At 39.7% G+C, this 18,726-nt stretch overlaps 1 protein-coding gene across 1 annotated transcript in view; it reads right to left on the bottom strand.

Moving 5' to 3' along the window:
* DOC2B (double C2 domain beta) overlaps positions 1–18,726 on the bottom strand; it is a 657,062-nt gene that overhangs the window by 250,720 nt on the left and 387,616 nt on the right. The window contains exon 4 of the mRNA XM_075852930.1: positions 2,935–3,044. Within this exon, the coding sequence (XP_075709045.1) occupies positions 2,935–3,044 (110 nt within the window). The remainder of the gene's footprint in view (positions 1–2,934; positions 3,045–18,726) is intronic.

Raw genomic sequence — 18,726 nt, 5'->3', positions numbered from 1 at the left:
CCATACATATTGTTGGTGGTTATTGTTAAAACTGGCAGGTTTGATCCACGTTTCTAATAGCTAGCTTTAGAAGCTGATTACAGTGACCTTTTTTCTACTTTTTATTACTATTTATTAAAGTAACCAAAGCAAACATTTTACATAATTTAAATTCACCACATTTAGACTACATTCTATTTGCTAAGCAGTGGAATAGCTCAGTTTTAATAGCAAACTCATGGCCTAAGGTAGAATGTGGAAGAGATCAAAGACTTATAATGTGCAAAAGCTCCAAATGAATATGAAAACCAAACTATGAGGTTTCCAAGATACAGCAAGGAGAACATTCCCACTGTCTTCAAAGAAAACATCTGAAAGGGATTTCACATGCTAGACCCAATTATTAGACAACTGGATGAAGTGTGGATGGAACTCTAAGACGTCAGTAAAGATAAATCAGAGAAAAATGGGTAAATAAATAAATAAATAATACAAAGCAAGTGAATGATAGAAAATAAAGTACAAGATGCAAACAAAAAAACGTATCTTGAATCATGAAGTTACGAAGGTGCTTAGAAAAATCAGTATTACAACAACATCTGTAAAGACATTAAAGTGTAAGAAAATGTTGTATGTTGTCAGCATGCTTTTTGCATGACTAGAATTTGCATGCTTAGCTCTGAGGATTCATATGGGTTGTTATGTGGGCATTCCTACATGTACATAGGACTGCCTTTAACTTACAGACGACCTCCAGTGAAAACACAACTTTCCATGTCTGCATTCCCCACCTGACTATATACCACACTTTACACTTCTTTTATGTATACTGTACTTACTTTTGAATTGCTGCCTTGTCTGTGCTTTAAAAAAGCCTCCATCTTGATTCTTAGATTTCCCCAGCTTTCTGCATGCTGGGGGACACTGTGATTATCATTCTCTCTATATTCTTCTAAATAAGCTGAGGAACCATAAGTATACAGTCAGGGAGGCTGCAATATATTCTTCTACAATATACCTATGTGACAGAAACTTGTCTAGGTATCAGTGGTAGCTGATGATAGAAGTTTCTACACCCCCCCCCCCCGTGCAAAACTAGTGTCTTACAGGAGATGCATTATTGTTTAATAACCAATTACATAGAAAGTAGAAGTTCAAATAAATAAAAAAGTGTTGGATAAATTGTGCCAAAAATATAGAAATAAATTAATAGCTAAATAAAATTATGTTACACAACAGTAACATTATGCCTAATAGAATTGAATGTAACCTAAATGCCTGGCAAAAAAAAAATTGTAAAAAAACAATGGCAGAATTCCTTTTCTTTTTTCATTCCCCCCCCAAAAACATCAAATAAAAGTTAATTAATAAGTCCCATATACCCCAAAATGAAAACTACACCTTGTCCCGCAAAAAAAAAGCCCACATATGGCCAATATGAACCGAAAAATAAAAAAGTTATGGTTCTTGAAATGATAATGAGATGACTCTTCTGATACTGTCCCTATCTATACAGCTAAGCTGACAAGTGAAATACAGAAAACATGAAGCGCCAGCCTATTGTGACTGCTCTAGTGGCCCGTGTGAAAAAAAAAGAAAAAAACACAGACAATATGTAAAAAGAAAATCTATTTATATTAAAAACCTGATTTAAATAATATATCATTTTCTTTCTGATATAGACCCTTTAATGATAATATTAAGACATTTGTTTCATATTCAATTATAATAGAAAAGGGGAAAAAATAAAATAAAAATACATCTCTCCCTCCTCTACCCCAGAATTCCCTCCTTTAGGCCCAGAAATTTGCACTAGCAGCCCTGAACCTCTCTTCTAATTGACACAGAGGATTTGTACAACCGTCTTATAAAAAGATATGACAGGATTGTTCTGGTCTTTATAGAAATTGTTTAGTACATACATTTTTAATACAATATAAAAAGACAAGAGGTTTGCTTGGCTGAGTCAGCAATGTTTGTGATTATAATGACAATGATATACGAAAGAAAGATTGAATCAACAAAACTAAGGATTGGATTAATCTTGGCTAAATTGGATGTCCCACACTTTGCCCCTTTTGCTGCTTTAGAGGATAGTAATATTGTGTTACGTGTGACATTGTAATGAGTTACATTTTATAGAGAGATAACAGAAAATGAACTGCGACTCTCCTCAGCCTTGAATTAAGAACATCATAAAATAAAAAAAAGGATTAATAAAAAGTCCAGAACACCAGCTCATAAATGATAGACAGTTATTATGGTAAAAAGTGGCTGCATTTTCCATGAGACATAAAATCCCAGACAAATCACAAAATGAATGTCTGTCTCGAATGTGCGCTGTTTGATGTATGCACGGAGCTTTACTTGGTAAATACTGTTATATGATCCCTAGAGTCTTCTGGATTCAGTTACCCCTTACCATTGATATGTCCCTAGCTAGTTCCATGTATTTTTAGCATAAGGATGAAAAACATAACATTAAAGATAATCAAAACTTGTAATTTTAATGCAAAATGTGATTACAACCTTGTAATGTGTTAGGTACAAGTCAACCCAAAATGACTGCCAAAACACATTTATATTGATGTAGTTTATATTGTTGGATTTTGTTCAGTATAATTCCAATAATCCAGCATTGTCACAAAATCTCTAGAAGTCAATTCATATTGTTTCGATACTCAGACCTTCACAGTTGGACTTCTGCTGCTCCGGCATTTGCCCTTTCACCTTAGGACCCATACACATTTTTTTTGGCACATTAAAGGGGTTGTCCAGTGTTATGTAAGAAAAGTTTAATCACTCTACAATTTTTTACAAAAAAATCAGACACTGAAAACTCATCCTGACCTAATCGCTTGCACAACTTCAGTTATACATTTATAGTATCATTGGCATTCTGATCATTTCGATTTCTCATCAAAGTTTTGTTCTGTATTGTGTAAAACAGCTTACCTGAGAGTTTTGCGGATCATATCTTCATCTGTGATCCCATAATATGTTAATGTCTCATTCCACGTGGGATTCAACGTATTTCTCAGTGTTTTTGTTCTTAATTTATTTGCCTAAATTGAGACCAAAGAAAATGGTTATAAAGCATATAATGATAACTCGCTGCTCTGAATATTTTACATTTCATTACTTTCTTTAAATTAAATCAGGTTAGTAATTGCAGATCTTCTTTTATACACAGCCCAGTTCCTGTCATTCAGAAAAGGTGCAAACTTTATTGGCTTTAATCTAGCCTTATGGCGTTAAGCGCTTCTATATTGGCACGTTACCTGTATTCACTGACAGCGCTCTATGTCAGAAGTGGAGTTACAAATCTTTTCCCCCTGTTCCAGGTACTCAGACTAGCAAAAAATGCAATTACACCAATGCCAAAGCAATCGCAAACTGGTCAACCTTTCCAAAGTATGAAATGCACTGGCACTTATAACATTGTCAAACTGTGATTGTGGAACAATCCTTATCTATTTTAGTTAAGACTATTTTCAAGTGGCTGCATTTTAGAGCTGGTAATATGTTCATAACAATCTACTGAACTCAACATAGATGGCCATAGAACACCACAGCAACCTAAATTTAGTAGAGTAGAGCCGTAATGTGTGTTGCAGTCGTAATACAGACCCTAAAATATGGCCATATTATTAGTGTCTGGATACCAGATATCATTTAGCTACACTTTAAGGGACCAGCTTTGTCTAGTATTGATGAAAATAAATACTCTGTGTTCCTTTAGTCATCTACAAGAATGTTATAAAGTTACTAGGTCATATTCTTTTAGGTAATCATTTAAGTGTCAATTTGCAAATAATATAGCCTATTATAATACACTAATAAAAAGTCCAATAACAATCAGAACATATAAAATTAAACTTATACACGTGCCAGAAAATATTAGAAATATTCATGTCACATTTCCTTTCACTTGAGCAAAGGCAAAGAAGAGAAATGGCAAAGAAGATAAATTACAATTTGCTCCTATGGCACACAGGGGATCGGTATAGTACTGATGACTATCATTATAATTGTTAGTAATTAACCATCCCTAGAACTGGCAATATGAACAATATTACAATGCAGATCAGACTATCCTTATTGAACGTGTAACAAGAACAAAAAAGCTTGAAATAAACTAAGTAGAACAAGGGCACCCTAACCCTATCTGCTATTCTAATTTCACAATATAACTAATTGGATTTTTATCCTGTTGCCCATTTCTTACATGACCATGAAGGAGGTAGATTTGGTTTTTCACATACAGCAATTTGCAATATGATCATTTTAACTGTCAACAATGTGCTGAAGGGTGTTTTGAAACTATGTAACAAAAAAAATTAAATGACGGGTACACTTTAAGGTTTTTTTTCCCATAGTTTCTAATTCCATTTTAAGCTTTATTTTAAAACTATAACACACTGGCATATGTTGGCATAAGTTAGGTTCCTTATTACATAGCTTTATATTTCCAGTCTGACAAGTCTGCTTGAGGACTCTAGGTATTGGCAGACTCTTACAAAAACTGAACAATCACCTGTAAAAACCACTTACTAAACCCCTTTGTATTTTAGTTCTACTTCATTCAGTAATTTTCAGAAAGCAGAAGAGCATATAAACATGAACTTAGGAAGTCTCTGCTTGTCCATAGCACATCACAGGGAAGAGGGTCACATTATACTCCCACGTGACTGTTTCATCCATGTAAGGGCTCATGCACACTGGCACGGAGCCTATACAGCAGTGACCAGAGCCTAAATGGTTTATTAGTACGGAGCAGTACAGCTGAGGAGAGGAGACTGGATTGACTATGATCCACTCCATCTGTTCTATTTGATCCTTCCGTGCTTCTGGGACAGCAGTGGTAAGTTTCCCCTTGCTTTCTGCTGTGGCTCACATCTTTGTAATAAAAACCTGATTTAAATAATATGTCACTTTCTGATCCTTCATTCCTTTTAATGAAAGTAATGGTATATTTGGAAGTCAATAGTTTATTTTTGTTAATAGATAATAAACCTAACTATTTAAAATTAATATAAACCTTGTCACACTAAAGTATAAACTCTTTCCCGACTTATGATTAAAAGTAAGAATGTAAAAGGTATGTTCACCATCACATCCAATTTTTTTTATTGATTTAACCCCTTCCCGCAAAATGACGTGCCAGGGGATGTATGCTCTGGGTGTCAGCTGTGTATTACAGCTGACCCCCTGGACTAACGGCCAGGTACAGCGATCGCGCTGTTCCTGGCCATTTAGCCACTTAAATACCATGGTTAATAGCAACCGTGGCATTGAAGCCATTAGAAAGAGGGGACGGCTTCCTCCGACAGCCCATCGCCCCCTCCCGACACGATCGCGGGGTGCCGATGGTTGTTATGGCAGCCCGGGGCCTAATAAAGCCCCCCAGGAGTGCCTTCTGCCTCCGGCAGGGCTTAACAGAAGCCTGTAAAAATGAAAATATACTGAAATACATTAGTATTACAATATATTGTACCAATGAATATCGCTGGTTCAAGTCCCCTAGGGGGACTAATAAAAAGTGCAAAAATAATTAAATAAAGTTTTCAGTTGTAAAATAAAAATTAAAAAAAAAAACGTTTCCAATTTTTTCCCTAAAGTAACGTTAGAAAAAATAAAAGTTAACATAACTGGTATCGCCGCATCCATAAAAGTCCAAACTATTACAATATAACATTAATTAACCCAAGTGATCAAAAAGTCACATGTACCCCAAAATAGTGCTAATAAATACTACAGCTCACCCCGCAAGAAATAAGCCCTTGCACCACTCAATCGACTGAAAAATAAAAAAAAGTCATGGCTCTCAGAATGTGGCGAAACAAAAATAATTTTTTTTAACAAATAGTTTTTATTTATAAAAGTGGTAAAACATAAAAAAATTAAAGAAATTTGGTATCGCTGTAATCATATCAACCCATAGAATAAAGTGAACATGTCGTTTTTACTGTACAATGAACACCATAAAAACGAAACCCACCAAAAAATGTTGCAATCGCTTTTTTTTCCCATTTGACCCCATAAAGAATTTGTTTTCCGTTTCCCAGTACAATAAATGATGCCATGAAAAACTACAACTTGTCCCGCATTTGCAAAGCTGCTGCATTTTTTTTATTGTAGATGCATTAGAAAAATAAAAAAAGTTAATTGCAAAGCTGTACATACCTTGTACACTATTCCATGTATGTTCTACATAATTTGTATATTCTACTAAGCAATGATGCGTAGTGAAGTATCTATGGACTAGTATTTATTTATTATGAAGGCTTCTGTATTCAAAAGAAAACAGGTTACTTTATTATGGTTGTTAAATCGAAAAACGTAGGCTTTATTCAAATCTGTGTCAGTGCTCCGTTCTGGCATTCCGTCTGAGCTTTCCGTCAGAATGGAACCCTGACTGAAACAAACGGAAGCCAAAGGTTTCCGTTTGCATCACTATTAATTTCAACGGTGGCGGATCTGGCGCAAATGGTTTCCATTTGTCTCCATTGTGCAAGGGTTTTGACGGAATCAATACTGTAGTATTACCATGCACGGAAGCAATACCGTGAAATCAATGGTGATGCAAAGGGAAACCTATGGTTTCCATTTGTTTCAGTCAGGGCTCCGTTCTGACGTAAAGCTCCGACTGAACGTCAGGACAGAGCCCTGACGTGTGTGTGAACGAAACCTTAGGCTTTCCAATTTAGGCAGTAGTGTCACAATATGTGGTAAAAACTACTCACAAGGACTCACAAGGTCCTGTAAGTCTGTAATTTATTTATGTATTAGACTTTTTTTAGATCAAAATGTGAAGTGGAATTAGTGCATGTAAATAGGAGCGTAGCTAACGGCTCATGAACCCCGGTGCAAAAGATATTCTTGGACCGGACCCCAAAACTTCTCATGGCCGACGACCCGCAGTTTTTAGCTACATCGTTGGGTCCCCTAAGTGACCCAACGATGCAGCACTAGCAGCCAGGGGTGCTACTAAGGTCTTAAAACTTCAGGGGCAATAGCCCCAATACATATGCCCTTCCCCAAAAAAATATGTGCGTATATATATATATATATATATATATATATATATATATATATATATATATATACACATATACAGTGAAGGAAATAAGTATTTGATCCCTTGCTGATTTTGTAAGTTTGTCCACTGTCAAAGTCATGAACAGTCTAGAATTTTTAGGCTAGGTTAATTTTACCAGTGAGAGATAGATTATATAAAAAAAACACCAGAAACTCACATAGTCAAAATTATATATCATTATTTGCATTGTGCACAGAGAAATAAGTATTTGATCCCCTACCAACCATTAAGAGTTCAGCCTCCTCCAGACCAGTTACACGCTCCAAATCAACTTGGTGCCTGCATTAAAGACAGCTGTCTTAAATGGTCACCTGTATAAAAGACTCCTGTCCACAGACTCAATTAATCAGTCTGACTCTAACCTCTACAACATGGGCAAGACCAAAGAGCTTTCTAAGGATGTCAGGGACAAGATCATAGACCTGCACAAGGCTGGAATGGGCTACAAAACCATAAGTAAGACGCTGGGTGAGAAGGAGACAACTGTTGGTGCAATAGTAAGAAAATGGAAGACATACAAAATGACAGTCAATCGACATCGAACTGGGGCTCCATGCAAAATCTCACCTCGTGGGGTATCCTTGATCCTGAGGAAGGTGAGAGCTCAGCCGAAAACTACACGGGGGGAACTTGTTAATGATCTCAAGGCAGCTGGGACCACAGTCACCAAGAAAACCATTGGTAACATATTACGCCGTAATGGATTAAAATCCTGCAGTGCCCGCAAGGTCCCGCTGCTCAAGAAGGCACATGTACAGGCCCGTCTGAAGTTTGCAAATGAACATCTGGATGATTCTGAGGGTGATTGGGAGAAGGTGCTGTGGTCAGATGAGACTAAAATTGAGCTCTTTGGCATTAACTCAACTCGCCGTGTTTGGGGGAAGAGAAATGCTGCCTATGACCCAAAGAACACCGTCCCCACTGTCAAGCATGGAGGTGGAAACATTATGTTCTGGGGGTGTTTCTCTGCTAAGGGCACAGGACTACTTCACCGCATCAATGGGAGAATGGATGGAGCCATGTACCGTCAAATCCTGAGTGACAACCTCCTTCCCTCCACCAGGACATTAAAAATGGCTCGTGGCTGTGTCTTCCAGCACGACAATGACCGAAACATACAGCCAAGGCAACAAAGGAGTGGCTCAAAAAGAAGCACATTAAGGTCATGGAGTGGCCTAGCCAGTCTCCAGGCCTTAATCCCATCGAAAACTTATGGAGGGAGCTGAAGATACGAGTTGCCAAGCGACAGCCTCGAAATCTTAATGATTTACAGATGATCTGCAAAGAGGAGTGGGCCAAAATTCCATCTAACATGTGTGCAAACCTCATCATCAACTACAAAAAACGTCTGACTGCTGTGCTTGCCACCAAGGGTTTTGCCACCAAGTATTAAGTCTTGTTTGCCAAAGGGATCAAATACTTATTTCTCTGTGCACAATGCAAATAAATATATATAATTTTGACTATGTGATTTTCAGTTTTTTGTTTTTTTAATATATAATCTATCTCTCACTGGTAAAATTAACCTACCCTAAAAATTCTAGACTGTTCATGACTTTAACAGTGGGCAAACTTACAAAATCAGCAAGGGATCAAATACTTATTTCCTTCACTGTATATATATATATATATATATATATATATATATATATACATACATATATATATATATATATATATATATATATACATATAAAACAGCATATCTATAGCACTACAACCCTACAACTATGGATAGGATTAGATACAGTAGCCCAGCAGACAGTATCACATATGATAGGCTTAGATACAGGGCCCAGCTCGCTGGTATTGCGGCTCCAGTGCTATACCTAGGAAAGGCAATTTTCTTTTTTATGTGTTGCTAATTTTTTGTGTCTTTGTGATTTTTTACAGGTTCGGATGTTGGACTACTTCGGATTCAAGTACTACTTAGATGATGGTGTTGTTTTTTTATTCTCAATAAAATGGTTAACGAGGGTTATGTGGTGTTTTTTTTATTTCAATAAAATATTTTTTCTATGTCCTTGTATTTTTTTAAACTTTATTACTACCGCCTAAGTAATGGCCGATTGACAGCGTCCATTACTAAGGCGGAGCTTAGTGTTATCCGGTGAAGAGGTTAACACTAACCCCCATTATTACCCCGTTACCCACCGCCACCAGGGGTGCCGGGAAGAGCTGGGTGCGGTCCAGTACTCAACCATATGTAGTGATGGCAGGGAACTGGTGCGGCCGCAGGCTGGTATTATTAGGTCTGGAAAGCCCAAAACACTGGTAATGCTAGCCTGCTGCTGCTATGTTGTATGTGGCTGGTTATGAAAAATGGGCGAACCCCATATTGTTTTTACTATTATTAATTTAAAATAAATAAATGATGTGGGGTCCCCCCAATTTTTCATAACCAGCCAGATACAAAATAGCAGAAGCAGGCTAGCATTAACAGGGTAGGAAGGGCCACTGTTTTCAGGCTTTCCCAACCTAATAATATCAGCCTGTGGCCGCCCCAGTGCCTGGCCGTCACTACAGATGGTCAGGTACTGGATCCTACTGTCATGACCATGGCCAAAGGGCCGTCAGGCTCACTCACCTCCGGATGCCCGCAGCCATGAAACTGTGAGCGCTGGTCCCCGTCTCCTCAGGAGACGCCAGCGCTCACTTCCGCTTCTCCCGGCCTGGAGAATTAAGTCAAAATTAGTCCAAGAGCACTCTGGACTATAAGAGGGGCCCAGCCCCTTCCTGCCTTGCCTGAGCCTTGTTGTCGTTACCCTAGTTTGTCTATGCAAATGGTCTCCAAAGTGTTTTCCAGTTCCCAGTGTTTCACATTCCTTCTACCTGTAACCTGTATCCCGTGCTATCCTGGTCAAGTGCCGTGTTGAGCTGAAGTCGTGCTGTGCTGTTTACCACGCCTGTCCTGCTACACCACGCCTGGTGCCTGCCTGCTGCCTAGTCCCAGCCGAGTCTGTCTTGCTACTGTCTGAGCTACCACAGGTACACTATACGAACTATAGACTGTGACCATGTAACGTTGGCCAGCTGTCATACCGTCAAGGCGGTATGGTCCAGTGGGTCCACGTACCCAACGTAAGCAATAGAAGACCCTACTAGCCGGCAGGCGTTACGATACCACAAAGTTTAACTCATTTGCAATTAAGCAAAAAAGATGCCCTGATTTCTGGCTAGCTGCTAAAGTACAAATTAAAATATAACTTTTATTGAGTATTATTAAATAAACAAAAACAAAAAATCACACTTGTAATTACGGTACTTATATAGTACCGTACTGACCGAGTGTATCTCTGGCAACTTGTCATGCAAACTTCTCACTGTCAGTGAGCATTGGCTAATTTTTAACAAGTGTGATTTTTTTGTTTTTGTTTATTTAATAATACTCAATAAAAGTTATATTTTAGTTTATACTTTAGCAGCTAGCCGGAAATCAGGGCATCTTTTTGCTTAATTGCAAATTAATTAATCTTTGTGGCACGTACCCAACGTGACACCTACCCAGCTCTTCCCGGCACCCCTGGTAGCGGTGGGTGCCGGGGTAATATTGGGGGTTAGTGTTAGCCTCTGCACTGGCTAACACTAAGCCCCACCTTATTAATGGACGCTGTCAATCAGCCAGCGGCCATTACTAAGGCGGTAGTAATAAAAAGTTTAAAAAAATACTTGAACATAGAATTTTTTTTTATTGAAAAAAAAAACCTCCGCACAACCCTCGTTAACGATTTTATTGAAAATAAAAGTAGTCCTCGAATCGAAAATAGTTCAACAACTGAACCTGTAAAAAAACACAAACAAACCATTAGTAACACGTGGTAGGCTTAGATACAGGGCCCATGTGTGATAATGTCTATTGGATCCTGTATCTATACCCTATATAGGATACAGAAGACAGTAATCTTATACAGTATATGATTACTGCCTGCTGGGGCCCTGTATCTAAGCCTACCATGTGGTAGGCTTAGATACAGGGTCTATCAGACAGGATCACACATGGGCCATGTATCTAAGTCTACTATGTGGTTGGCTTAGATACAGGGCCCAGCAGACAGGATCACACAATGTGTGATCCTGTCTGCTGGGCCCTGTATCTAAGCCTACCACATGGTAGGCTTAAAGGGGTTGTCCTGTCCCTAAAAATTGATGGCTTATCCTTGGGATAGGCCATCAATAGCTGATGGGTTGGGGTCCGACTGCCGGATTCCCCGACAATCAGCTGTTTTGAACAGGGTGTAGCTCACACTGAATCGTGGCGTGTCGGCGATTCACAGTGTGAACAAGTGACCAGAATGAAGGGGAAGAAGAGCTCGTACAAACGCTACACCCCGTTCAAAACAGCTGATTGTCGGGGGTCCCTGTAGTCGGACCCCGACACATCAGATATTGATGGCACATCCTGAGGATAGGCCATCAATTTTTAGGGACTAGACAACCCGGGCCCCAGCAGACTACTTACCCTCCTCTTCGGCTCCAGCCGCAGCGGAGGTCCCCTGACTCCATCCAGCGTCGATGTCGTGATGCGAAGAGTCGTCAGAACCTCTGTTGCGTTCCAGAACAGGAGAGTAAATATACTGTCAGTCACTAGAGTAACAGGGACCCGTGTAGTTTATTACATAGGCCCCAGTTACTATAGTAACTTTTTATAGATGTGGTGCGGGGGGCCCCTGGTTTCAGGGCCCGGTTGCAATTGCGACCCCTATAGTTACGCCACTGCATCTAAGGCTATGATCACACCACGTTTTCTGTCCCTACGTTTGATGTTTATGATGGGAAAAGCTCCTGAAGTATGCATTAAATGTAGACTGTAATGGATGCCTTACAGTGGCATCCGTCACTTATAGGCCATAATGCTATCCATTTTACAGATGCATCATGAGATCTTTCTTTTCATGACGTATACGATTTTTCGGATATCATTATAGCCCATGGATGATGGATGCCACTGTTAGGCATCCGTTTAACGCATCTGTTAACCATAGCATCCGTTTAACGGATACATCTGACATATCTGTTTAATGGATACCTGTGACAGATGTCAAAAAGTAGGGAGTGAAGCTGCACAAGCCTCGATTAATGGGATGGTGTCTCGCTGTCCTGTATCGGATAAACCACAGCCGATCATCTACAATCCTTCCACCATTATTCAGACAACAGCACACATCTCCAATAGTATCCAGTAAGGGAATATTTATTCATCAAACATCGAGTAAAAAATACCAAAGTTTCGACCCATTGTATGGCTTGAGAAAGACACACATACAATTGGTGGCCCCCCTGACCAGGGCAAGGCACGGTCACAACTGCGACTGATGTGACCTCTATAGCTACGCCACCAGTTCTAAGTCTTGGAAAACAAAAACAAATTAATATGTTGTAAAGAAAAAAAAAGGGTTTTATTGTGAAAAAAACCAAGATATAAATTTGGTATCATCATAATCATAACAACCCGCAGAATAAAATTAACATTTTATTTATAATGCATTGTCAACACCGTAAAAAATAAGTCCTAAAATACATGCTGTTTTTTTCCCATGTTCCCAAATACGGTGCCATTAAACAATACAACTCATTACGCACAAAATAAGCCCTCTACGGAAAAGTAAAAACATGGCTTTTTGAATGTGGGGATGAAAAATGAACAAAATCTCTGTATCCTTCAGGCCCAAACTAGGTTATGTATTAGGTTATGTACTAGGCTTAAATATTTACCGAATGAAGACATTAAACTATAATGTTACTGTAATATTATGCCAGTTTAAAACTTTGGAGTCAGAGGTGTAGAGTTCTTGGCTGAACGCTTCTGTACCTTAGTTTCAGCAATGGAGGGAGTCACAGCACCCGGACCCCACCATTCAAAACTTCTGATATGTCTCTATGACATATTAAACGTTATGTGAAAGTGCAGTTACTCTTTAAGGGCAGATTTACACGAACGTGTGCGTTTTTACGCACGCAAAAACGCAGCATTTTGCGTGTGCAAAAGGCACTTAATAGCTCTGTGAGTCATAACATAGGATGCGCGGCTGCGTGATTTTCACGCAGCCGCCATCATTATGACACACTGTTTGGATGTTTGTAAACAGAAAAGCACGTGGTGCTTTTCTGTTTTCAATCATACTTTTGACTGCTGTTGCGCGAATCTCGCGCGTCCCACGGAAGTGCTTCCGTGTGGTGCGCGTGATTTTCACGCACCCATTGACTTCAATGGGTGCGTGATGCGCGAAAAAACGCAGAAATATAGAACCTGTCGTGAGTTTTACGCACCGTACTCACGCTGCGCAAAAATCACTGACAGTCTGCACTGCCCCATAGACTAGCATAGGTCCGTGCGAGGCGCGTGAAAACCACGGACGTATTACACGTTCGTGTAAATCCGCCCTAAGGCTTTATTCAGACCAACGTAAAATACGCGCGTGCAACGCGTGTGATTTTCACGCGCGTTGCCCGGACCTATATTAGTCTATGGGGCCGTGCAGACATGTGCGTGGTTTTTGCGCAGCGTTGCTCCGTTGCCAAAAAGGGCACGACATGTCCGTCGATTCAGCGTTTTCAACGCATCACGCACCCATTGAAGTCAATGGGTGCGTGAAAACAACGCAGGGCACACGGAAGCACCTCCGTACGCACAGCGTTTTTCACGCAACACTTGTTAAGTCTATGTAAATGAGTTGAGCAGACTAGACAAAACAACTACAAACCAGGAAGTGGCTTTTCACTTTCTGAGCACATGCGCACAGTTTAAACTGATATCTGCAGCAATAGTAGTATTTTAACCTGTAAAACCACCCAAAAACAACAAACACGGGCCAAAGTGTCAGGTAACGTGAAATCTTGATGCGAACGTGTGCTCACAGCAAGCAGGTGTTGGAGAAGGTGTCTTTTTGTACGCTGCCCTCTCCATTACTCTACCCTCCGTTGTTTTGACGCGCGTAAAAAACGCATGCCATACGCGCGTTAAATACGCTATCACGCTGCCCAAACGGATGCCACACGCAACTCCAACACAACCGAAATGGTGCGTTTTTCACACGCGCAAAAACGCAACGTTCGTGTGAATCCAGCCTAAGGTTGCAGAATTTCAGCAATGGCATTATGTGCAGAAATTCCACAGCATTTACAGTACAGTGAATGAGATTTTGCACATTTCAGCCACACACTGCAGAAAAAAAAGCTAAAAGCTTGTGTGGAAAGTGTTCTGCAGTGTTGCGTTCAAATTCCGAAGCATGCTGCGTATTCTGTGTGGAGATATTGCATGTGTGGCTTATATATTCTGCAACAAAAATCGCAAGTTGAGATATGTTGCGGTTTGTACAGCAATTCCTCCGCAGAATCGCATTAAAAACCACAAAACCTATGCAGGTGCACATAAAGTTTGCTATAATTAATGCTTCCCACCAAGGGTCAGTTCACATGTTGCTTAACCCCTTGAGTACCCAGCTCATTTTGGCCTTGAGGGCCAGACCCATTTTTTCAAATCTGACATGTGTCACTTTATGTGGTAATATCTCTGGAATGCTTTTACCTATCCAATTGATTCTGAGATTGTTTTCTCGTGACATATTGTACTTTATGTTAGTGAAAAAATTTGGTCGATAAATTCATTGCTTATTTGTGAAAAACACGAAAATTTTGAGAAAATTTGAAGACATTTGGCTTTTTCCAATTTTAAATGTATATGCTTGTAAAACAGATAGTAATACCACACAAAATAGTTACTAATTAACATTTCCCATATGTCTACTTTATGTTTGCATCATTTTTTGAACATCCTTTTATTTTTCTAGGACGTTACGAGGCTTAGAACTTTAGCAGCAATTTCTCATATTTTTAAGAAAATTTAAAAAGCCTATTTTTTTAGGGACGAGTTCAGTTCTGAAGTGGTTTTGAGGGCCCTATATATTAGAAACACCCATAAAACACCCCATTTTGAAAACTGCACCCCTCAAAGTATCCAAAACAGTATTCAGAAAGTGTTTCAACCCTTTAGGCGTTTTACAGGAATTGAAGGAATGTAGAGGTGAAATTTTCAAATTTCATTTTTTTTTATATGTAATACATTTTTTTCTGTACCAAAGAAGGTTTTACCTGAGAAACGCATCTCAATTTTTATTGCCCAGGTTCTGCAGTTTTTAGAAATATCCCACATGTGGCCCTAGTGTGATAATGGACTGAAGCACCGGCCTCAGAAGCAAAGGAGCACCTGGTGGATTTTGGGGCCTCCTTTTTTCAGAATATATTTTAGGCACCATGTCAGGTTTGAAGAGGTCTTGTGGTGCCAAAACAGTGGAAACCCCAAAAAGTGACCCCCATTTTTTAAACTACACCCCTCAGGGAATTTATCTAGGGGTATAGTTAGCATTTTGACCCCACAGGTATTTTGCTATATTTATTGGAGTTAGTCTGTGAAAATGAAAATCTACTTTTTTTCTGGAAAAACTTAAAAATGTCAAATTTTTGCAAGAAATAAAGGAGAAAAAGCACCCCAACATTTGTAAAGCAATTTCTCCCGATTACGGAAATATCCCATATGTGGTAATAAACTGCTGTTTGGACCCACAGCAGGGCTCAGAGGGGAAAGAGCGCCATTTGGATTTTGGAGCTCTGATTTTACTGGAATGGTTTTCGGTGCCGTGTCACGTTTGCAACGCCCTGGAGGGACCTAAACAGTGGAATCCCCCCAAAAGTGACCCCATTTTGGAAACTATACCCCTCAAGGAATTTTTCTAGTGGTATAGTTAGCATTTTGACCCCACAGGTTTTTTGCTGAATTTATTGGAATTAGTCTGTGAAGATGAAAAGAGACTTTTTTGGGGGGAAAAAACTGAATTTTCTAATTTTTATAAGGAATAAAGGAGAAAAAGCACTGCAACATTTGTAAAGCAATTTCTCCTGATTACGGTAATACCCCATATGTGGCAATAAACTGCTTTTTGGACCCACAGCAGGGCTCAGAAGGGATCATTTGGATTTTGCAGCTCAGATTTTGCTGAATTGGTTTCTGGGGACCATGTCGCATTTGCAGAGCCCCTGAAGTACCAGTACAGTAGAAATTCCCCAGGTGTGTTCCCAATTTGGAGACTATACCCCTGAAAGAATTACATTAGAGGTGTAGTGAGCATTTTGAGCCCTCAGGTGTTTTATAGATTTTATTAGAATTGGTCTGTGAAAATGAATTTATTTTTTTTCCAATAACCTGTAGATTTAGCTCATAATTTTTCATTTCCACAAGAAATACAGGAGAAAAGACACCCCAAAATGTGTTACACAATTTCTCCTGAGTAGGGAAATGCCCCATATGTGGTTGTAAACGGCTATTTGGACATACGGCAAGGGTCTAAACGGAAAGAGCGCAATTTCGTTTTTGGAGTGGAGATTTTACAAAATTCGTTTTTGACGCCATGTTGCATTGCGCTGAGGTACGAGTACAGTGAAAACTCCAGAGAAGTGACCCCATTTAGGAAACTACACCCCTCAAGGAATTCATCTAGAAGTGTAGTGAGCATTTTGACACCCAAAGGTTTTGCAGAAATTAGTGCACAGTGGATGTTGCAGATTGAAAATTGCCATTTTCCACAGATATGCTATTTCAGTGTCCAATGTGTTGGGCCCAGCTTGTACCACTGGAGACATACGCCCCATAAATTGTTAAGCGGTTCTCCAGAGTATGGTAATACCCCATATGTGGTCATAAACTGCTGTTTGGGCACACTGCCAGGCCCAGAAGGAGCGCCATTTGGCTTTTGGAGCGCAGATTTTGCTTGGTAGTAGTTTTGTTTAGTGTTTTACTGGTGTTTCAGTTTATAATGTGGGGGCATATGTAAGCTGGGCGGAGTACATCAGGGTATATGTTAGCTGGGTGGAGTGTATCAGGGTATATGTAAGCTGTGCGGAGTACATCAGGTTATATGTAAGCTGGGCGGAGTACATCAGGGTATATGTAATATGTGAGGAGCACATCAGGGTATATGTAAGCTGGGCGGAGTTCATCAGGGTATATGTAAGCTGTGCGTAGTACATCAGGGTATATGTAAGCTGGGCAGAGTACATCAGGGTATATGTATGCTGGGCGGAGTACATCAGGGTATATGTAAGCTATATGGAGTACATCAGGGTATATGTAAGCTGGGCGGAGTGCAACAGGTCATAATAGGATGATGTAATAATGGGGAGAATGAATAATAAAATGAATTATCCCTGGATAGTGACGTACGCTTTGAACCAATCCTTCATGCGCAGGCCGGATTATTGGGTGCAGGAGTCGCACTTCTAAAGGGTGTCTGTGGTGTTGTACAAAACATCCACACTGCAGCATTGCCTAATCTTTGACTTCTTCACTAGCCCCATATATAGCACAGACCCCAAAATGTCATAGTTTCCGCTGCATTTACAGGGTCAACAGGTGGGGGGGCTAGCAAATGATGACGTGGGGTTTTAGGTGAAGAACTGCTGCACATATAAATTAGTCTGGGCCGTCGTTTTGCATTATTGCGTTCGAAGAGTCATAACTTTTTATTTTTCCGTTGACGAGCTGTGTGAGTGCTTGATTTTCATGTGACGAGCTGTAGTTTTTATTAGTATCATTTTGGGGTACATGCGATCGTTTTTATTCCATTTTTTGTGAGGTGAGGAGACCAAAAAACAGAAATTCTTTCACTATTTTTTTTATAATTTTTTACCGGCGTTCTCTGTGCAGTATAATCAACATGTTTACTTTATGCTGCGGTTCGATCCGATTACGGCAATACCAAATTTATATAGTTTTTATATGTTTTACTTTTACAAAATGAAAACACTTTTTTCGAAATAAAATGTTTTAGTGTCACCATGTCCTGAGAGCCATAACTTTTTTATTTTTTTGTCGACGGAGCCGTGTGAGGGCTTGTTTTTTGTGTGACACACTGTAGTTTTTATTGGTACCATGTTTGGCTACGCGCGACTTTTTGATCACTTTTTATTCCATTTTTTTGGAAACAACGTGACCAAAAAAGGAATTCTGCCATTGTTTTTTATTGTATTTTTTTACGGTGTTCACCGTGCGGGATAAATAATATGATATTTTTTAGGTCAGGCCGATACGAACGCTATTGACAGTGGCATTTAAGGGGTTAATCTACAGCGATCGGAGAGAGCAGTGATCGCTGTTGTTGCAGTGGGATGTCGGCTGTATACTGTCTGCTGAGCCACTGTATCTAATCCTATCATGTGTGATACTGTCTGCTGAGCCACTGTATCTAATCATATCATGTGTGATACTGTCTGCTGAGCCACTGTATCTAATCCTATCATGTGTGATACTGTCTGCTGAGCCACTGTATCTAATCCTATCATGTGTGATACTGTCTGCTGGGCCCTATATCTAATCCAAACATCTGCCCATTCATTTGAATGGGTCTTACGATGTTCTGTGCCGACGGTCATTTTTTTTATGTCCCTCTGTCAAAAGGCGGCGCGTAAAAAAGACGCCCGCGTCAAAGAAGTGCCTGTCACTTCTTCAGACGTAAATGGAGCCGTTTTCCATGGACTCCATGGAAAAACAGCTCCAATTACATCCGTAATGGACGCAGCGAAAGACGCCTCAACATGCCATTACGGCTGAAATTACGGTGCTGTTTTCTCCTGAAAACAGCCCCGTAATTTCAGCC

This window comes from Rhinoderma darwinii, chromosome 2 (genome assembly GCF_050947455.1).
Source record: "Rhinoderma darwinii isolate aRhiDar2 chromosome 2, aRhiDar2.hap1, whole genome shotgun sequence".
NCBI lineage: Eukaryota > Metazoa > Chordata > Amphibia > Anura > Rhinodermatidae > Rhinoderma > Rhinoderma darwinii.
The sequence above is the reverse complement of the archived record's forward strand: the minus strand, read 5'-3'. Positions and strand labels throughout refer to the sequence as shown.